Source organism: Tupaia chinensis, unplaced genomic scaffold (genome assembly GCF_000334495.1).
Source record: "Tupaia chinensis unplaced genomic scaffold, TupChi_1.0 Scaffold143636_1, whole genome shotgun sequence".
NCBI lineage: Eukaryota > Metazoa > Chordata > Mammalia > Scandentia > Tupaiidae > Tupaia > Tupaia belangeri.
Window position 1 is genome coordinate 888276 of NW_006203484.1, and position 14980 is coordinate 903255.

The 14980-nt window shown below is 52.3% G+C and overlaps 1 protein-coding gene across 1 annotated transcript in view; it reads right to left on the reverse strand.

Annotated features, from left to right (window-relative positions):
• SORBS1 (sorbin and SH3 domain containing 1) overlaps positions 1-14980 on the reverse strand; it is a 140974-nt gene that overhangs the window by 115867 nt on the left and 10127 nt on the right. Inside the window, 3 exon segments of the mRNA XM_027766694.1 lie at positions 3718-3830; positions 3940-3966; positions 12144-12272. Of these exon segments, the coding sequence (XP_027622495.1) occupies positions 3718-3830; positions 3940-3966; positions 12144-12272 (269 nt within the window).

Consider the following 14980-nt stretch of genomic DNA (forward strand, 5'->3'; position numbering starts at 1 on the left):
GGGGCGGGTGATCAGTCTCCGACTTACAGCTGCAACCCAAAGCTCCAGTTACAGGGTCAGGGCTAAACAGCCAAGTTCACACCCACACCCGCTCCCCTCCATGCGGCGCCCCCCTGGGTCTCAGAGTCAGGAAACAGGGCACCTCTCCAGACCAAGTCTCACCTCTGTGAGCCATCTGACAACCTGGGGCTCAGCTGGGAGTTAGACCAGGCAAAGGTCATTTTCCTTGATCTTCTCCCCTGGCCCTTGCTTTTAAAGATACCCCAGCACTAGAGGAAAACTAGACCCTTCCTCCAGACTGCACAGACGGGCTGCATCAGAGGCTAGTCACTATCTGGTGAATGTGGGGGTGCACGGGTGCGGGGCTGCATGCCTACTTTAGGGTCGCTTTCATTTTAGTTTACTTTTGGTTTTGCTGGAGGGTGGGTAGCACAGGGATGGGACATTTGAAGAGGTGAGCTCAGTTTTCAGGTTGCAAATACCCTAAATGGAGAAGCAGTTATCTGAGCGTCCTCGGTTAACCCCACGTCTGTCCTCCCCAGAGGACGTCCGATGGGACAGCAGCACGGGCTGATGCCAGCCGAGCACAAAGGGAACAGCCCTCTCCCCAGTCAGCAAGAGCTGCACTTCCAGATGAAGTCACGTGGTCTCCTGAGCTCAGACTGGAGGCTGAGGTGTTTACACCCCAGAAACGGAGGCCTGGACAAGCACACACCAAGGGGCTGCCGGGTAAGCTGGTGACATGTCAGGAGGCAAGCAAAGACACTATGCTTTGGGTTAAGCGACGCGGCTTTCCCACATGTGGTCTCTTGTCCAAAGATAGAAATCCGTTTCAGTGAGTTTTAACTTAATTCAGCTACGGCCATATATGGTCCCAGGGCTGCATTACCTCAGGTCCCAGCCTTCCTGGGCTTTGACCCTGCAGAGAGGACACTTCCCCAGGGCATTCACAGCACTCTCAGGCCTAAGATCCTCCTGTCCTGGGGCTGCTTTTAGCTCTAAAGGAGGGAGAGGGGCCAACAGGTGGCGTGGTGGTTAAGGCGCTGGACTCCTATATGGCTGATACTGGTTTGAGTCCCGGACCCGGTGGCCTAAAAATCACATCAGGTTCATGTACATGTGTGCCCAAAATCCAGAGAGGAGAAGAGATGGTGGTGTGGCCATTTCCTCTGGGAACTGAGTTCTCGTTTTTCCTCTCTCTGTCTCTCTTTGGCAAACACACATGTCCTATGGCAAAAGCCTATTTAAAAAAAAAAAAAAAAGAGGAGGAGGGGGCTAGGCATAGTGACTTCTTGCAGAAGGGATTGCTTTTCGTACCATGGTACGAGGTGACTTTAAAAAGTTCATGGAAAGGTGGAATTAAAGTATGAGTTTATTTTGGTGCAATGTTTTTGAAAAACAGTTTCTTCAGAATACGTGCTTTCCACGAACTTTTAAAAGACGCCCCCCCCACCCTTCCTAGGAAACACACGTGCAGTTCGCATTCCCACCCAGTTGGCTATAATAAAATTTCCTTTACCATTTTTTTTTTTGAGAGGTTTTTGCTATAGGGCACATGCATTCACCAGACAGAGACAGAAAGTGAGAAACCACCCCCAACCCAGGAGGGATGGTCACACTGTAATCCCTTCTCTTCCATTCTCCTCTCGGGATCTGGGACACACATGCACACGCATCTGGCATGAGTTTAAGCCACCGGGTCTGGGACTCGAACTGCAGTCGACTATATGGGAGTCCAGCGGCATAACCATTACGCCATCTACTGGTCCTCCCTTTATGATTTTTTGAGGGAATTTTTAAATGAGGCTTCTGGAAAAATCTGGTATGTTTATAGTTTATACAGATCCAGAAACTACCAGTCCCCGCCTGCACTGAGGACCGCCACGACGCTGTCAGCGGGAGGGAAGCCCAGGTTCCTTGTCACTGAGGTGGGGGAGCTGGGCAGCAGCTCCAGGCTGACGGGATGCAGGGCTGCCATCCTGCCTGGGAGCCTCCTAGACCCCACCACAGGCCTTAGATGTGAGGGCGGCTCTCAAGGCCCTGGTTCGCACACCTGGGCAGTCACCACCCAGCCTCCTTGGCTATTCTGTAGCTCTGGCAGTGGCTGCACGGATTGTCATGTTTGCGTTGGAAAACCAAATCCGAGGGGTAATGCATGAGCTAAAGGTTTCGGAGAATTCTTGCATGGTGACAGCTAAGCAAACGCGCTCTGTGTCGATGTCACGAGATGCTCACCCTCCTTCTGAGGCTCACTCTTACGAAGCCCTCGAAGGCGACGTGTAACACAGGGGTGTGACACAGCTCAGGAGAGCTGTGGAAAACAAACGGATTGAAGGGGCATTTTCGTTTACTTCACATGCTATCGGAGTGATCTCTTTAGGTGAGCTACGAAACCAAAAGGATGACAGTTGCCCCGTGGCTGAATCTCTGCTGGTGGGAGTGGGTGTACTTCTGCAGTAGCTGTGAACTAATCAGCACCGTCCGCTAATCCCGCCAGAGCTGACTGTGCGCTCCAGGACGGAGGGACGCGTGACTGCCGCCGCAGCAGCTTACACACGGCACGTGGTGGTGGAGGCAAAGCTGCAGTGAGCCGCGTGGCAGGCGAGTGACCTCCCACGTTCCTGTGACCAATGAGGACGCTGGGAGGCCGAGCACGGCCGTGGCTCCCAGTGCTGACCAGTGCCCGTGTGCACATGGCTGTCCTCTGCACGGCAAGTCCTGGCGGGTGGCAGGTGGTACTCCTCGGCACACGGGGAGGATGATTCCGCAGCCTGGGAGACAGGGGTCTGCGTGGAGGAAGAACACTTGATCTCCGGCTCAGTTTCCTTTCAGCGCTCAGTGCAGTGCTGGCTCCTCAGAAGTAGGGGGCCAGAGGGTCATCACAGAAGGGGGCGGGACCGGGAAGGACCGGCTTGTGAATTCTGGGAGCTCCCTCACGGGGGCAGGCCCCAGGAAGTGGCCCTGCACAGGGGCACCTCCCTGCACCAGTGGGGGTGGCACAGCTTCCTTCACGAGAAAGGCCGTCAGCCCACGGTGTGGCTCCTCTGTGTGAAAACGCACTCTGCAGAGCGGCCGACGGAGGCAGGGTTCTTCCTCCCATGGAAATGGCAAAGCAGCAACAGGGAGGAGGAAGAAAGGTAGGAAAACCACGTAGGGGCGAGACTTAAGCAGAATCAGTCCTGCTCCAAGAAGGAAGGCTCCTGGGGTGTGCTTTGCAGGGGTGACCCAGGCTGTGTAAGCGACTCCGTGCTGCCATCTGGATTCCAGCTGCCTGCTCCTGGGCTGCTGGACTGAGGGTCACAGCTACCTGACCTCACTCTGAAGGGACACAATTACTACACCTCTTACAGCCCCAACTCCAGAGAACCGGGGGGGAAAACACAAGACGCACTCTTCTCTTGAATATTCAACTACAGAGTTTTCTAAAAAATAAATTCAGACCTCTGTCCTACTTATCCAAGGTAGAAGGACTTTGGTCTTTCAGAATATTTCCAGGTACATGTCGAACCTAGAAAACACCTACAGACCAACCCCACCCCAGGCCTCTGCTCTCCTTCCCCCCAGTGTTTCTACTAATTCTAGTCCTTACAGAGCTTTTCCAGAACTGGCCAAAAAGCTGCTCTGCTACCGGCCTGGTAAGCAGGAGGTCACAGCCAAGCTCCAAGACTCAAGACCAGGTACTCTTGCCAGCCCCACCCGCCTTGGGCACGTGCCTACCTGCGGCCTGTCAGAAGGGAGGTTGGGATGCACACTTCGGTAGCCCTTGGCAGCGAGGGAAGAGGGCCGGGCATTCCCATTGGCATCTGCGCTGGAAGAAAGCCTCCACTCATCTGGAAGACAGAAAAAAACCCTGTGACTCACAGAGGATATTCCCGGTCCCCTCTAATTCAGGGGTCCCTGGGAAAAGTCAGCACAGTAGGAAAGGAAGAGAAATCGTACCTGCTGAGGGACTCTCTGGCTCCAGACCTGCATGTGGTGTGCAGCGGGTGAAAACGAGGAGGGAAGCGGGGACAGAAATGGTTACGTTTGCAGGAAACGCGCATGAACTGGGCAGAGAAGGATGAAAACCCGCACCCCGCTGTCTGACACAGAATGGCCTCAGTCACGATGGCCTGATTACCATAGGAACCCACTCGAAACCCCGATGTGCTCACAGGCGCTGACCTTTGAAAACACAAGGCTCACATTCACTGCGATGAAGAAACAATTGTCCCTTGACATTCTTATTTTACAGACAAAAAGGCAACAGAACTCTCTGGGCCCAGTTCCTGCTCACTAACTGCTTCCCTTTCCAGGGCCTGCCGTGGGCCCAGAATCCTGCTCCTCATTGCAGGCCGGGCTAATCGGCAGACCCAGCAGGGGGAGAGGCGGAGAGACACTTCTTTCAGGGGTGGTGGAGCTGGGGTAGGAAAAACATGATGGAAGCCCAGAGGTATCTGCATGATAAGGATTGTTTTCAAAATCTCAGCACCTGAGTGTTCACCACACTCCAAGGCACCTTTGTCTCCCTTCAGCCTTCCCAGCCACTGCAGGGCAGCAGAGTGGCTAAAAGCTCAGCTGGGAACCAGCTGGACTCTGTTCAAATCCTGGCTCTACCACCTATGAGCTCTGTGGCTCTGAGCAAATTATAAACCTCAGTTTATCCATCTGAAAAAAAATGGGAATAATGATTTGCCTGCTTCAAAGAGTTTGATAAGAACTCAATAATGTAACACATGTGAAATGCTCAAGGCCATGCCTGGCAAGACTCAGTGTGTGTCATTTATCAACTTTTTCTTTTATTGAGAGATTTTCCCTATAGAGCATGTGTGTTCACTGGAGAGACAGAAAGACAGAAAGCGAGAAATCACCCCCCAGAGGGGATGGCCACACCACAATCCCTTCTTTTCCATCCTCCTCTCAGGATTTTGGGCACACATGCATACGCACCCTGAGTGAGGTTCAAGCCACCAGATCCGGGACTGGAACCACGGTTGAATGCATGGGAGTCCAGCATCTTAATCACTATGCTACCTGCCGGCCCCAATATATGAACATTTCTGCACTGTCATGTCTCCAGAAAGGGATGTGCACACTTCCCGTAAAGGGCCAGGCAGTAAATATTCTGGTTTTGCAGGCCATACAGTATCAGTCACACCCACCCCCCGACTTTGTCGTCGTAGCACAAAAGCACCCACAGGTGACGTGCATATAAACGTGCATGGCTGTGGCCCAGCAAACCTTGCTTTATGGACACTAAAATGTGAATTTCATATCATTTTCATGCAATGTGCAATACCATCTTTCTTCTGATTTTTCAACTATTTTAAATATAAAACCATCCTGAATTCTGTCATTTTGTTCATTTGTACTCTCCAGGCTTGGGAACTGCACTTGAGCTGACCCTACCTTTTTTAGATTGTTTCATTAAAAATTATTATATATTAGTATTATTATTTTAATTTGATCAGGAAGAGATGGGGCGGCGGGGGGGGAGCGAGAAAGCAAGCTGTCAGGTCCGGGACTTGAACCAGTCACTCATGTGGGAGTTCAGCACCTCAACCATCGTGCCACCTGGCTGGCCCCTACTTAGTATTTAATTTAGTGCACAAGACAACTTTTGAGACAGGTAATAACTCTACAATGGATGAGTAAATAGAGAGACCAACTGCCTCATCTGAAGTCACACAGCCAGGGAGAAAGCAGTCAACCCAGTTTTCTAGAATCCAAGTGCCATGTCTCTCCTCCACCCACTGCCACCAACTACACCATCAGCCACAAAGTAGAAGCTACAGCCCAGGAAGACGATGGTAGCTAACAGGTGTCAGAACACAAAGCAAGGCAGAGGAAGATTGTGAGCGGTTTACAGCCGTATTCAGCAGTGGTTTGACTGCATCAGAATCAGGGGCGAGGTAGTTAACACAGATTCTGAGCCCACTCCCAACTGCTGATTCAGTGGGTGACAGGTGCAGTTGAGAATCTACATTTCTTTTTTTTTTCTTTTTAAAAAGAATTACTTTTTAAATTTTATTTATTACTGGTATCATTTTAAAATTTGCTACAGGTATTCACCAGAGAGAAATGGAGAGAGACAGAGAGAGAAAGTGAGAAAGAAAGCCACCAGGTCTGGGACTCGAACCATGGTCGGCCACCACGCCCCCGTGGGCTCCAAGAATGTGCATTTCTAACAAGCTACCAGGAGATGCTGAGGTTGGTGGTCCACACACCACACCTAGAGAACCACTGATACATAGTACCCAAAAACATCCTTATTCTGGAAAATTAACTGTATCTTTTTAAAATCACTGTGCCCTCCCCACTCCAGAGTTTTTATAAAATGACTCAGTTCTATATCCTTTGAGCAACTTGCCTTTTACATTTCTGCCAGTTCCTTATGAACAATTCTGTGTTCTTTCCCCCTCTCCCCCAAACACATAGTTGGGAAATTGACAGGACTTGTGTTTTGCTCACTTTTCTACAGTGTACTGGCTGTGTGAACAGGGGCAAGCTTGTTAACCACACTAACTTTCACATCTCTCATCCGTAAAACGTAATTCTTGCCCTACATACGCCTCACAGGGTAGCTCAGGAATCCGGGGTCACATATCAGAAAGTATCTCTAAAAGTCACCGTGCTGAACACTCACTGTTGCACCCTCTTGGTCCTGGCTCAGAGATCCTCACACCTGGCAGGTCCTCAAACACCAAGGGCATGTTGCGACAAGAGTTCCCATCCTCTCTCACATCAGCCCTTCTGCCTTTATAAATCGTAGAGCATGTGCTCACCAGAGAACAGAGACAGACTGAGGGACAGTGAGAGATCATTCCTGACGCACACCAGGGCAACGGCCATGCTGCAATCCCTTCACCTCTATTTTCCTCCCGGAATTTTGGGCACAAACACACACGCATGCTTCTCAAGTTGCCAGGTCTGGGGCTTGAACCATGGTGGGCCATGTGGAAGCCCAGCACCTTAACCGCCATGCCACCTGCTGGCTCCATATCTACCACTTTTAATGTTCCACCTTTTCTTTTTCTTTCCTAAGGTTATTTTATTCATGATTGAGCACGCGGGCACACACGAGCGCGGAGCACCCTCAACAAGGCCCTGTCATGCATGACCCCTTCCCCCAGGGCTCCAACTCCTCAGGACCTTGGGTGCATGCAGACATGCCCCGCAGATTTCAGGCTGACGGGATCCACGGCTGCAGTCAGCCATGTGGCTTGCAGCACTGCCGTTCAGTGACTGCACCACTGCAGCTAGGCTGAAACTCCTTTTCTAAGACGCCTTTTCTCCTCATTTTCCTTTCCCTTTCCTTCCTTTTTAATTGCCAGAGACAGAGAGAGAGAGACAGGGAGGAAGTACCACCTAGCGGGCTGTGGTGATGCCATAATCCCTTCTCCTCCACTTCTCCATCCTGTCAGGATTTGGGGCATGTGTCTCCCAAGCAGCCAGGCTGGCTGGTCTTCACACTGCAGCTGGCCATGTGGGATCTGGCTCCCTTAAGCACGGTGCGACGGAGCCAGACCTCTTTGGTTGCTGTTTCTAGTGCACCTTTGCCAAAGCATTCTATCAAATGTACTAGTTGTGCATACACGAAGTGTCGGTAAGTCCTGACTGAAGGGCTACTCAAGGATGCAAACTGCACATGGACTGAGGGACATACTTTTTGCTCGTTTTGGCTCTCAGCTGGGTCAGTTCTATTCAAAGTACACTGGCAAAGACATGGGTCCTAGAAGGTTACAATGTGAATGTTCTTCCAAACCTCTGGGTATCATAAAAGGACTCTCATGTTTTTGTTTGTTTGTTTGAGAGGTTTCTGCTATAGGGCGCGTGCGGTCACCAGAAAGACAGAGAGAGATAGAGATAGAAAGTGAGAAATCACCCCCCAGGGGGGATGGCCATGCCACAATCCCTTCTCCTCCATTTTCCTCTCGGGATCTTGGGCACACATGCACACGCCCAGGATGAGTTTAAGCCACCAGGTCCGGGACTTGACCCATGGTCGACTATGTGGGAGTCCAGCGATATAGCCATTACGCTAACTGCTGCTCCCAGGACTCTCGTTTTGACATCCAGGTGCCTTGTTTGAGCCCAGATTCTCTACCTTGTTAACCGCACATCCTGAAGCAAATGGCCACGCCTCATCAGTGAACTGGAGATACCGACCTTTCTTGAGTCATGAGGATTATGGCATCACCACAGCCCGCTAGTAAATCAAAGCATATAGTATTGGGACTGGCTGATAGCGTAATGGTTGCATTGCTGGACTCCCACGTAGCCAACCATGGTTCAAGTCTCAGGCCCAGTGGCTTAAAAAACTCAGGTCGAGTGTATGTGCTTGTGTGCCTAAAATCTGGAGGAGAAAGGAGGAGACGGGACCGTGGCATGGCCATCCATCCTGAGGATGCTTTCTCTCTCTCCAACAAGCACACATGCCCTATGGCAAAAAAAAAAAAAGAGAAAGAAAAATACAGTATATGGTATTTGGTATTAAGTATGTACTTCATAGAAACCAGAATTCAAAACATAAGAAAACACAATTCCCCTTAGACATAAATGACAGTCATTGATCTCTGCTGTCTGATAAATAGTACCAAGAACATAATATCCTTGGGGACTGACACACTTTTTCTTCGCATTCCAACTCTTTAGGACGTTCCCCACTACCCCACCCCAAAAGCCATCCCAGGACCTCGGTAGGCGTTCCCCTCTGCCTTATTAGAGAGCTGTGCTTCTGCTGTCTTATCATTCTTCACTGGGACTTGGCCTCTGAACCTGGCCCAGGGCCATCGGTACCCAAGTGCAGGAGGATGAAATTTTACACACACAATCATCAATTATTAACCCCGACTGATGCGACTATCAAAAGCGTCTTTCAGTAAATGCTATCTTAAAGCTCCTGAAGTGTGGAGCGGGTCTTGGAAAATTGGATCCCAGATAGGTTTTGCAGCCCTGAAGAGACCTAGCCTTTCTACAATAAGTATAATTTACTTTTCTACATGTGTGTTTTTTGTTGTTTGTTTTTTTGTGTGTGTGTGTGGAGAGGTTTTTGCTATAGGGGGCGTGCACTCACCAAAAAGACAGAGAGACAGAAAATGAAAAATCATGGCCACGCCACAATCCCTTCTCCTCCTTTCTCCTCTCGGGATCTTGGGCATGCACGCACACGCACCCGGCGTGAGTTTAAACCACCGGGTCCAGGACGTGAACCAGTCGACTACATGGGAGTCCAGTGACATATCCATTACGCTAACTGCTGGTCCCCCACATGTGTTCTTTATATACAATCTTTTCTACCTCGTGGCTGTAGCCTCCTGAGACTTGTTTTTTGTTTTTTGTTTTTTTCAAAATATCATTCTGTGCTAATTTCATTTTAGCCTGTTCTGAAGTACTTTTGCTGATCAGTTCTTCTAGGGATCTTAGGATAATTGTTCACCGGGTCAGTCTGAATTATGTTTTGGTAAAATATCCAAGAGTATTTAAGATGACAGGTGTTAAAAGCAGGACGCAGGCTGCTCCAAATCTCATGTTTACTTTTTAATTCATGTTGTATAATAGAGAATTTAACTTTACACAGAAAGAGGCCCGGCTTTTCCCCTCTGCTCTGGGAGGTAATTTCTAAGCCCTGGAATGCCATGCCTGATAGCGGTGTCTATGTTTAACCGGAGGCTTTAAGCCACCCGCTGATATGGTCTGGGGTTGGGGCTTTGAGACACCGGGAGACTGGGATCCGCCATGCGCAGTGGGTCATGCCTGCCTAGGTAACGGAGCCCCAACACAAATGCTGGGCACAGAGGCACAGGTGAGCTTCTGGTTGGCAATGGTTGGCATATACTGTCACATGCTGGTGTGACTCCATGGGGAGACAAGAATGGAAGCTCTGCACTTGGGATTTCCCCGGACTCCACACTTTGCACATCTTCTGGCAGTGTTTTTGTTTTTTTGCTTTTGTTTTTGTTTTTTAAGAGAGTGATTTTTGCTCCCAGGCACCACATGCTCACTGGAGAGACAGAGAAACAGAGAGACAGAAAGCGAGAAATCATCCCCCAGGGAAGATAGCATGCTGCAATCCTTCTTTTCCATTCTTCTCTTGGGATTTTGGGTATGTGCACATGCACACGCACCTGGTGTGAGTTTTAAGCCGCCAAGTCCAGGACCCGGACTGCGGTCAGCTACATGGGAGTCCAGCAATGTAAGCGTTATGCCACCCGCAGGTCCCCTTATGGCTGATTTTAATCTGTACCCTTTTTCTATAATGAACCACAACTATGAGTATAACAGTTTTCAATGGCACAGTATTAAACCTGAGGGTGGTTTTGGGAAACTCTTGAACTTGCAGTCGGTGTGAGAAGACCCTTCCCTCCAGCTCCTCAGTGGGCTTCAGTTCTCACATGCGTACTCGTAAAAAAAATGACTGCCCCAGTGGAGGTAAAGGGAACCTTGAATGCTTCAACTTCAATTTCTGTACGATGGCTTTTTGCTTCTGTCCTTTCTGGAGAGCAAGTGAAGAGCTGAAGTGGGTGAAGTGGGCTGGCTGTAGGTCCAGAAACCTCATGCTGAACGCTGGCTTTGTGGTCAGGAATCAGGCGGTAAAGACTGGAGCCAACTGGCGCAGAATTAAAACGCGAGCGCTGACCTGGGCCTTGGCACTCGGGTCATCAGGCACAGAGGCACCAGGCCACAAGGTCTCAGGATACCCCAGACAGGAAGCTGGGTATCCCACCACCCAGAGCAGGCTCTCCGCCTCTTCTTGAGTAAAGACTCGGTCTCCTGGGCCGTGGGTGATGACACTCCGCACCAACACGGCCAAACGCCTGACCTGGCCACGTCCACCCAGTCTGCTGATGCTCTGGTGAAAAGGTTTTGATGAAGTCATTTTGATGAAGTCATTTAGTTAGGGGAAGTTTGTAAAATACAAAACTATTTTGGATCAAGAGAGTGCCTACGAGGTGCTTCGAACCAGGTGCAGGGTGAAGCACAGACTGCCACTGTGTCCTGCCACTCTGTAACCACTAGAGGGAGCGCGAGGCTCCTGTCCGCTGCCCTCCACTCATGGCCAGGAGGGTGATGAGGGCATTTTCTTGGGTCATGAGGCTGCAGTAAGACCTTTTTCTTTGTTTCATCCCTTAGGATTCTCCCTTACCCACGTGTCCTCCAGTTTGGGAGCTGGATCTTCCCAGTCAGGCTTGGAAATGCTAGGTTAGGTTAGCTTCAGAAAGGATCTGTCCTCCTCTCCACACCCCACCTTCCCTGGAGGAGAGTGGGGAACTGCAGCGGGTCAGGAAGCAAGTGTGAGCTCAGGAACACAGGACCACGAAGCTACTCTGCCAGCTGTTGGTGCTGTGGGCCTCGGGTCCAACCCTACCAGAACAGAGCTCGTGCCCAACCTTCGGCCTCGGGCCTCAGCACCTGTTTCCAGGATGCTGACAATGGCACTGTCCATCCCATCTGACTCCGGCCACCACACCCCGCTCCTGCCAGGCCACATGCGTCCCATCTGACTCTGGCCACCACAACCTGCTCCTGCCAGGCCCCATCTGTCCCAAGTGACTCCTGCCACCACACCCCACTTCTGCCAGGCTGCATCCAACCCATCTGACTCCGGCCACCACACCCCACTCCTGCCAGGCCACGTCCATCCCATCTGACTCCTGGCACCACACCCGCTCCTGCCAGGCCGTGTCCATCCCATCTGACTCCTGCCACCACACCCGCTCGCCCGCCGGGCCACGCCCATCCCATCGGACTCCGCCCACCACACCCCACTCCTGCCAGGCCCCATCTGTCCCATGTGACTCCTGCCACCACACCCCACTCCTGCCAGGCCACGTCCATCCCATCTGACTCCTGGCACCACACCCGCTCCTGCCAGGCCGTGTCCATCCCATCTGACTCCTGCCACCACACCCGCTCCTGCCAGGCCGTGTCCATCCCATCTGACTCTGGCCACCCAGGCTGAAAGGATCTGCACGTCTGGCTCCTTTACCTCCCTGGTCCAAGGGAGTGGCCATCCCCTCAATTCAACCTGCCCCTTCATTTCCTTCCAGAAAGAAAACTCCCACCCACAGCAGTGGCTCTCCCACATGGTCTCTGGGCCAGCAGCACCAGCGTGAACAGGTCAGAAATGCAGGCCCTCACCCTCCCGGCTCGGGGTCACGCACCTGGCTTGCTTTCATGTTGTGGGGTCTCCTGAGGGCTCACGGGGCTACTGCTCGGGGTTTCCCGGTAGGAGGACGAGGCCCGCAGAGTCACAGCGCCCTTCCCGGTGCAGATCTTTGTAGGATCCATGTCTGAAAAGAAAAGACCCCAAAGAGAAGACTGAATCCGGGGCTCCTGAGGGGCTAGGGGACCAGTCAGCTACAAACCGCTCTGCCGGGAATGCCACGAGCCTGCTGCAGCCACGTGAAGTCTTCAAACGCTTGTGGTTGATGAGATGAGTTTACGGGAGGTGGAGAGCGGTAAGTCACGTTTTCAGAGGTTACTACGCGTCAGGTTAGGGGGAAATGAGGCGACAGCAGGTCGGAGTCAACGGATGAGTTACGACGTCAGCTCAACGTTTCAGAATGAAAGCAGGTTTATTCCCCTAGTAAATGAAGTTTAGGTGGGCGAGCAGACCTCTGGCCAGTTAGTAAGGCACAGTTAATGAACGAGAGCTCAAGCTTCCAGACCACACTTTCCATGAACCAGTAAGCTGGCCACACAGGAGGGTAGCTGGACACTGCAAAGAATCCCTGCTCCGTGCAGGTCTAAGTGGGCAAAGAATCCCTGCTCCGTGCAGGTCTAAGTGGGCAAAGAAAAGCAAATGTCCTTGTCAGAAGTTGGGACCCCACGTGATGAGCCAGGACGGGCCACCTGGAAGGACACGTACGAGCGCCTCACATCCTAACAGGGCAAAGGGGCTTGGGGCAGTGACAACAATTAGGCGCCCACTGGACCTCACCATGCTCTTCCCAGGGTCCTGACCTCGCCCAGGTCTCACAGGGTCTAGCAGCAGACCCGGGTGACCTGTGCTTCCCATCAGAAGATTTCGGGATTTCGAAGTGAACTCCAGACGTGGCTGCCCGTCCTCAGGACAGTCGGCACCGGTGCAGACCACGCGACTCTGACCTTTCTGTACGAGCAGCTGACCTAAGCTGAACTCCAGTTACTTTTCCAAATTGCTCATGGCCCAGATCCTTGACCTAAAATTGTCACAATTAGGACTCAGGCACACGCTCAGGCAGGACGTAGGCCCAGCCATCAGACCCATCCCTACTCCATGTGAGAACAGAGAGAAGCCAAGCCCTCCTTGCTTTCGGCTCCATCAGCCCCTGCCACCTGCTCGGACAGAGCGACTCGACGTTACAGAAGAGAGTGGGTCTGACGTCAGCCGCACCCTGTTGAAAGCGCATAATTCACAGTGTACGGCAGGGCGGGCAGTGGCCTTGAAGAGCATCTGACGTGTCCCACCCCATCGGGAGTGCTGCGGCTGGCCAGTGACATAATGGTTACATTGCTTCACGCCCACATAGTCGACTAGGGTTCAAGTCCTGGATCTGGTGGCTTAAAACTCACACCAGGCACGTGTGCGTGCATGCCCCAAATCCTGAGGGGAGAATGGTGGTGAAGGGACTGCAGTGTGGCCATCCCCCCTGGGGGTGATTTCTCACTTTCTGTCTCTGTCGAGCACATGCACCCTATAGCAAAAATTCTCTCAGAAGAAAAGAGTGTGAGTGACAGATGTCACAGAACCACGGGGACATTGGTCTCACGGCCATTTCAGACGCACGAGGGGCAAACTGGCAAGTGTAGCCCACCCACGCCCAACCTCAGAGCGCGCCATGGAGGGTGCGCCACGCAGGCTTCACTTGTTCCGCTTCGTGCAGAGAAAAGCCACAGGCTGGTGCTGACCCGTGACCGGAGGAGGGTGAAGTTGGGGAGGCAAAGGGGGTGCTCTGGGAAGTGGCCCAGGGAGCACCTCAGAGGCAAGTCGAGGTTTGGCAGCGAAGGCAGCTGCTTCAAATTCAGCCCAGTTCAGAGGCTCCCTGTGAGGCCGGCCTAAGTTCTGGGGAGATGGGGAGGCAGGGAGTTGGCAACCTCTCGGGAGAGCCAGAGTCCATGCACTTCAGACCCCCGGCGTGCATGTGCAGGCTCTGCACTGACCTCCTCCGAGGGCGGGGCTGTCCTCAGCTGCTCCCACGCTCACTGGCTCCCAGACACACGCACACACACACGCAGAAAGGAAACGAAGGAAGTGAGAGAGGGCACCTCCTAAATACACATGCAAGGATTGAGCCTCGACGTGTTAGGCAGGGAGAAGGGAAGCCATGAGTGATCTGCCCGCGGTTACAGAAGACGCCAGCCCGTCCCTGCTCCGTGCAGGTCTAAGTGGGCAAAGAATCCCTGCTCCGTGCAGGTCTAAGTGGGCAAAGAATCCCTGCTCCGTGCAGGTCTAAGTGGGCAAAGAATCCCTGCTCCGTGCAGGTCTAAGTGGGCAAAGAATCCCTGCTCCGTGCAGGTCTAAGTGGGCAAAGAAAAGCAAATGTCCTTGTCAGAAGTTGGGACCCCACGTGATGAGCCAGGACGGGCCACCTGGAAGGACACGTACGAGCGCCTCACATCCTAACAGGGCAAAGGGGCTTGGGGCAGTGACAACAATTAGGCGCCCACTGGACCTCACCATGCTCTTCCCAGGGTCCTGACCTCGCCCAGGTCTCACAGGGTCTAGCAGCAGACCCGGGTGACCTGTGCTTCCCATCAGAAGATTTCGGGATTTCGAAGTGAACTCCAGACGTGGCTGCCCGTCCTCAGGACAGTCGGCACCGGTGCAGACCACGCGACTCTGACCTTTCTGTACGAGCAGCTGACCTAAGCTGAACTCCAGTTACTTTTCCAAATTGCTCATGGCCCAGATCCTTGACCTAAAATTGTCACAATTAGGACTCAGGCACACGCTCAGGCAGGACGTAGGCCCAGCCATCAGACCCATACCTACTCCATGTGAGAACAGAGAGAAGCC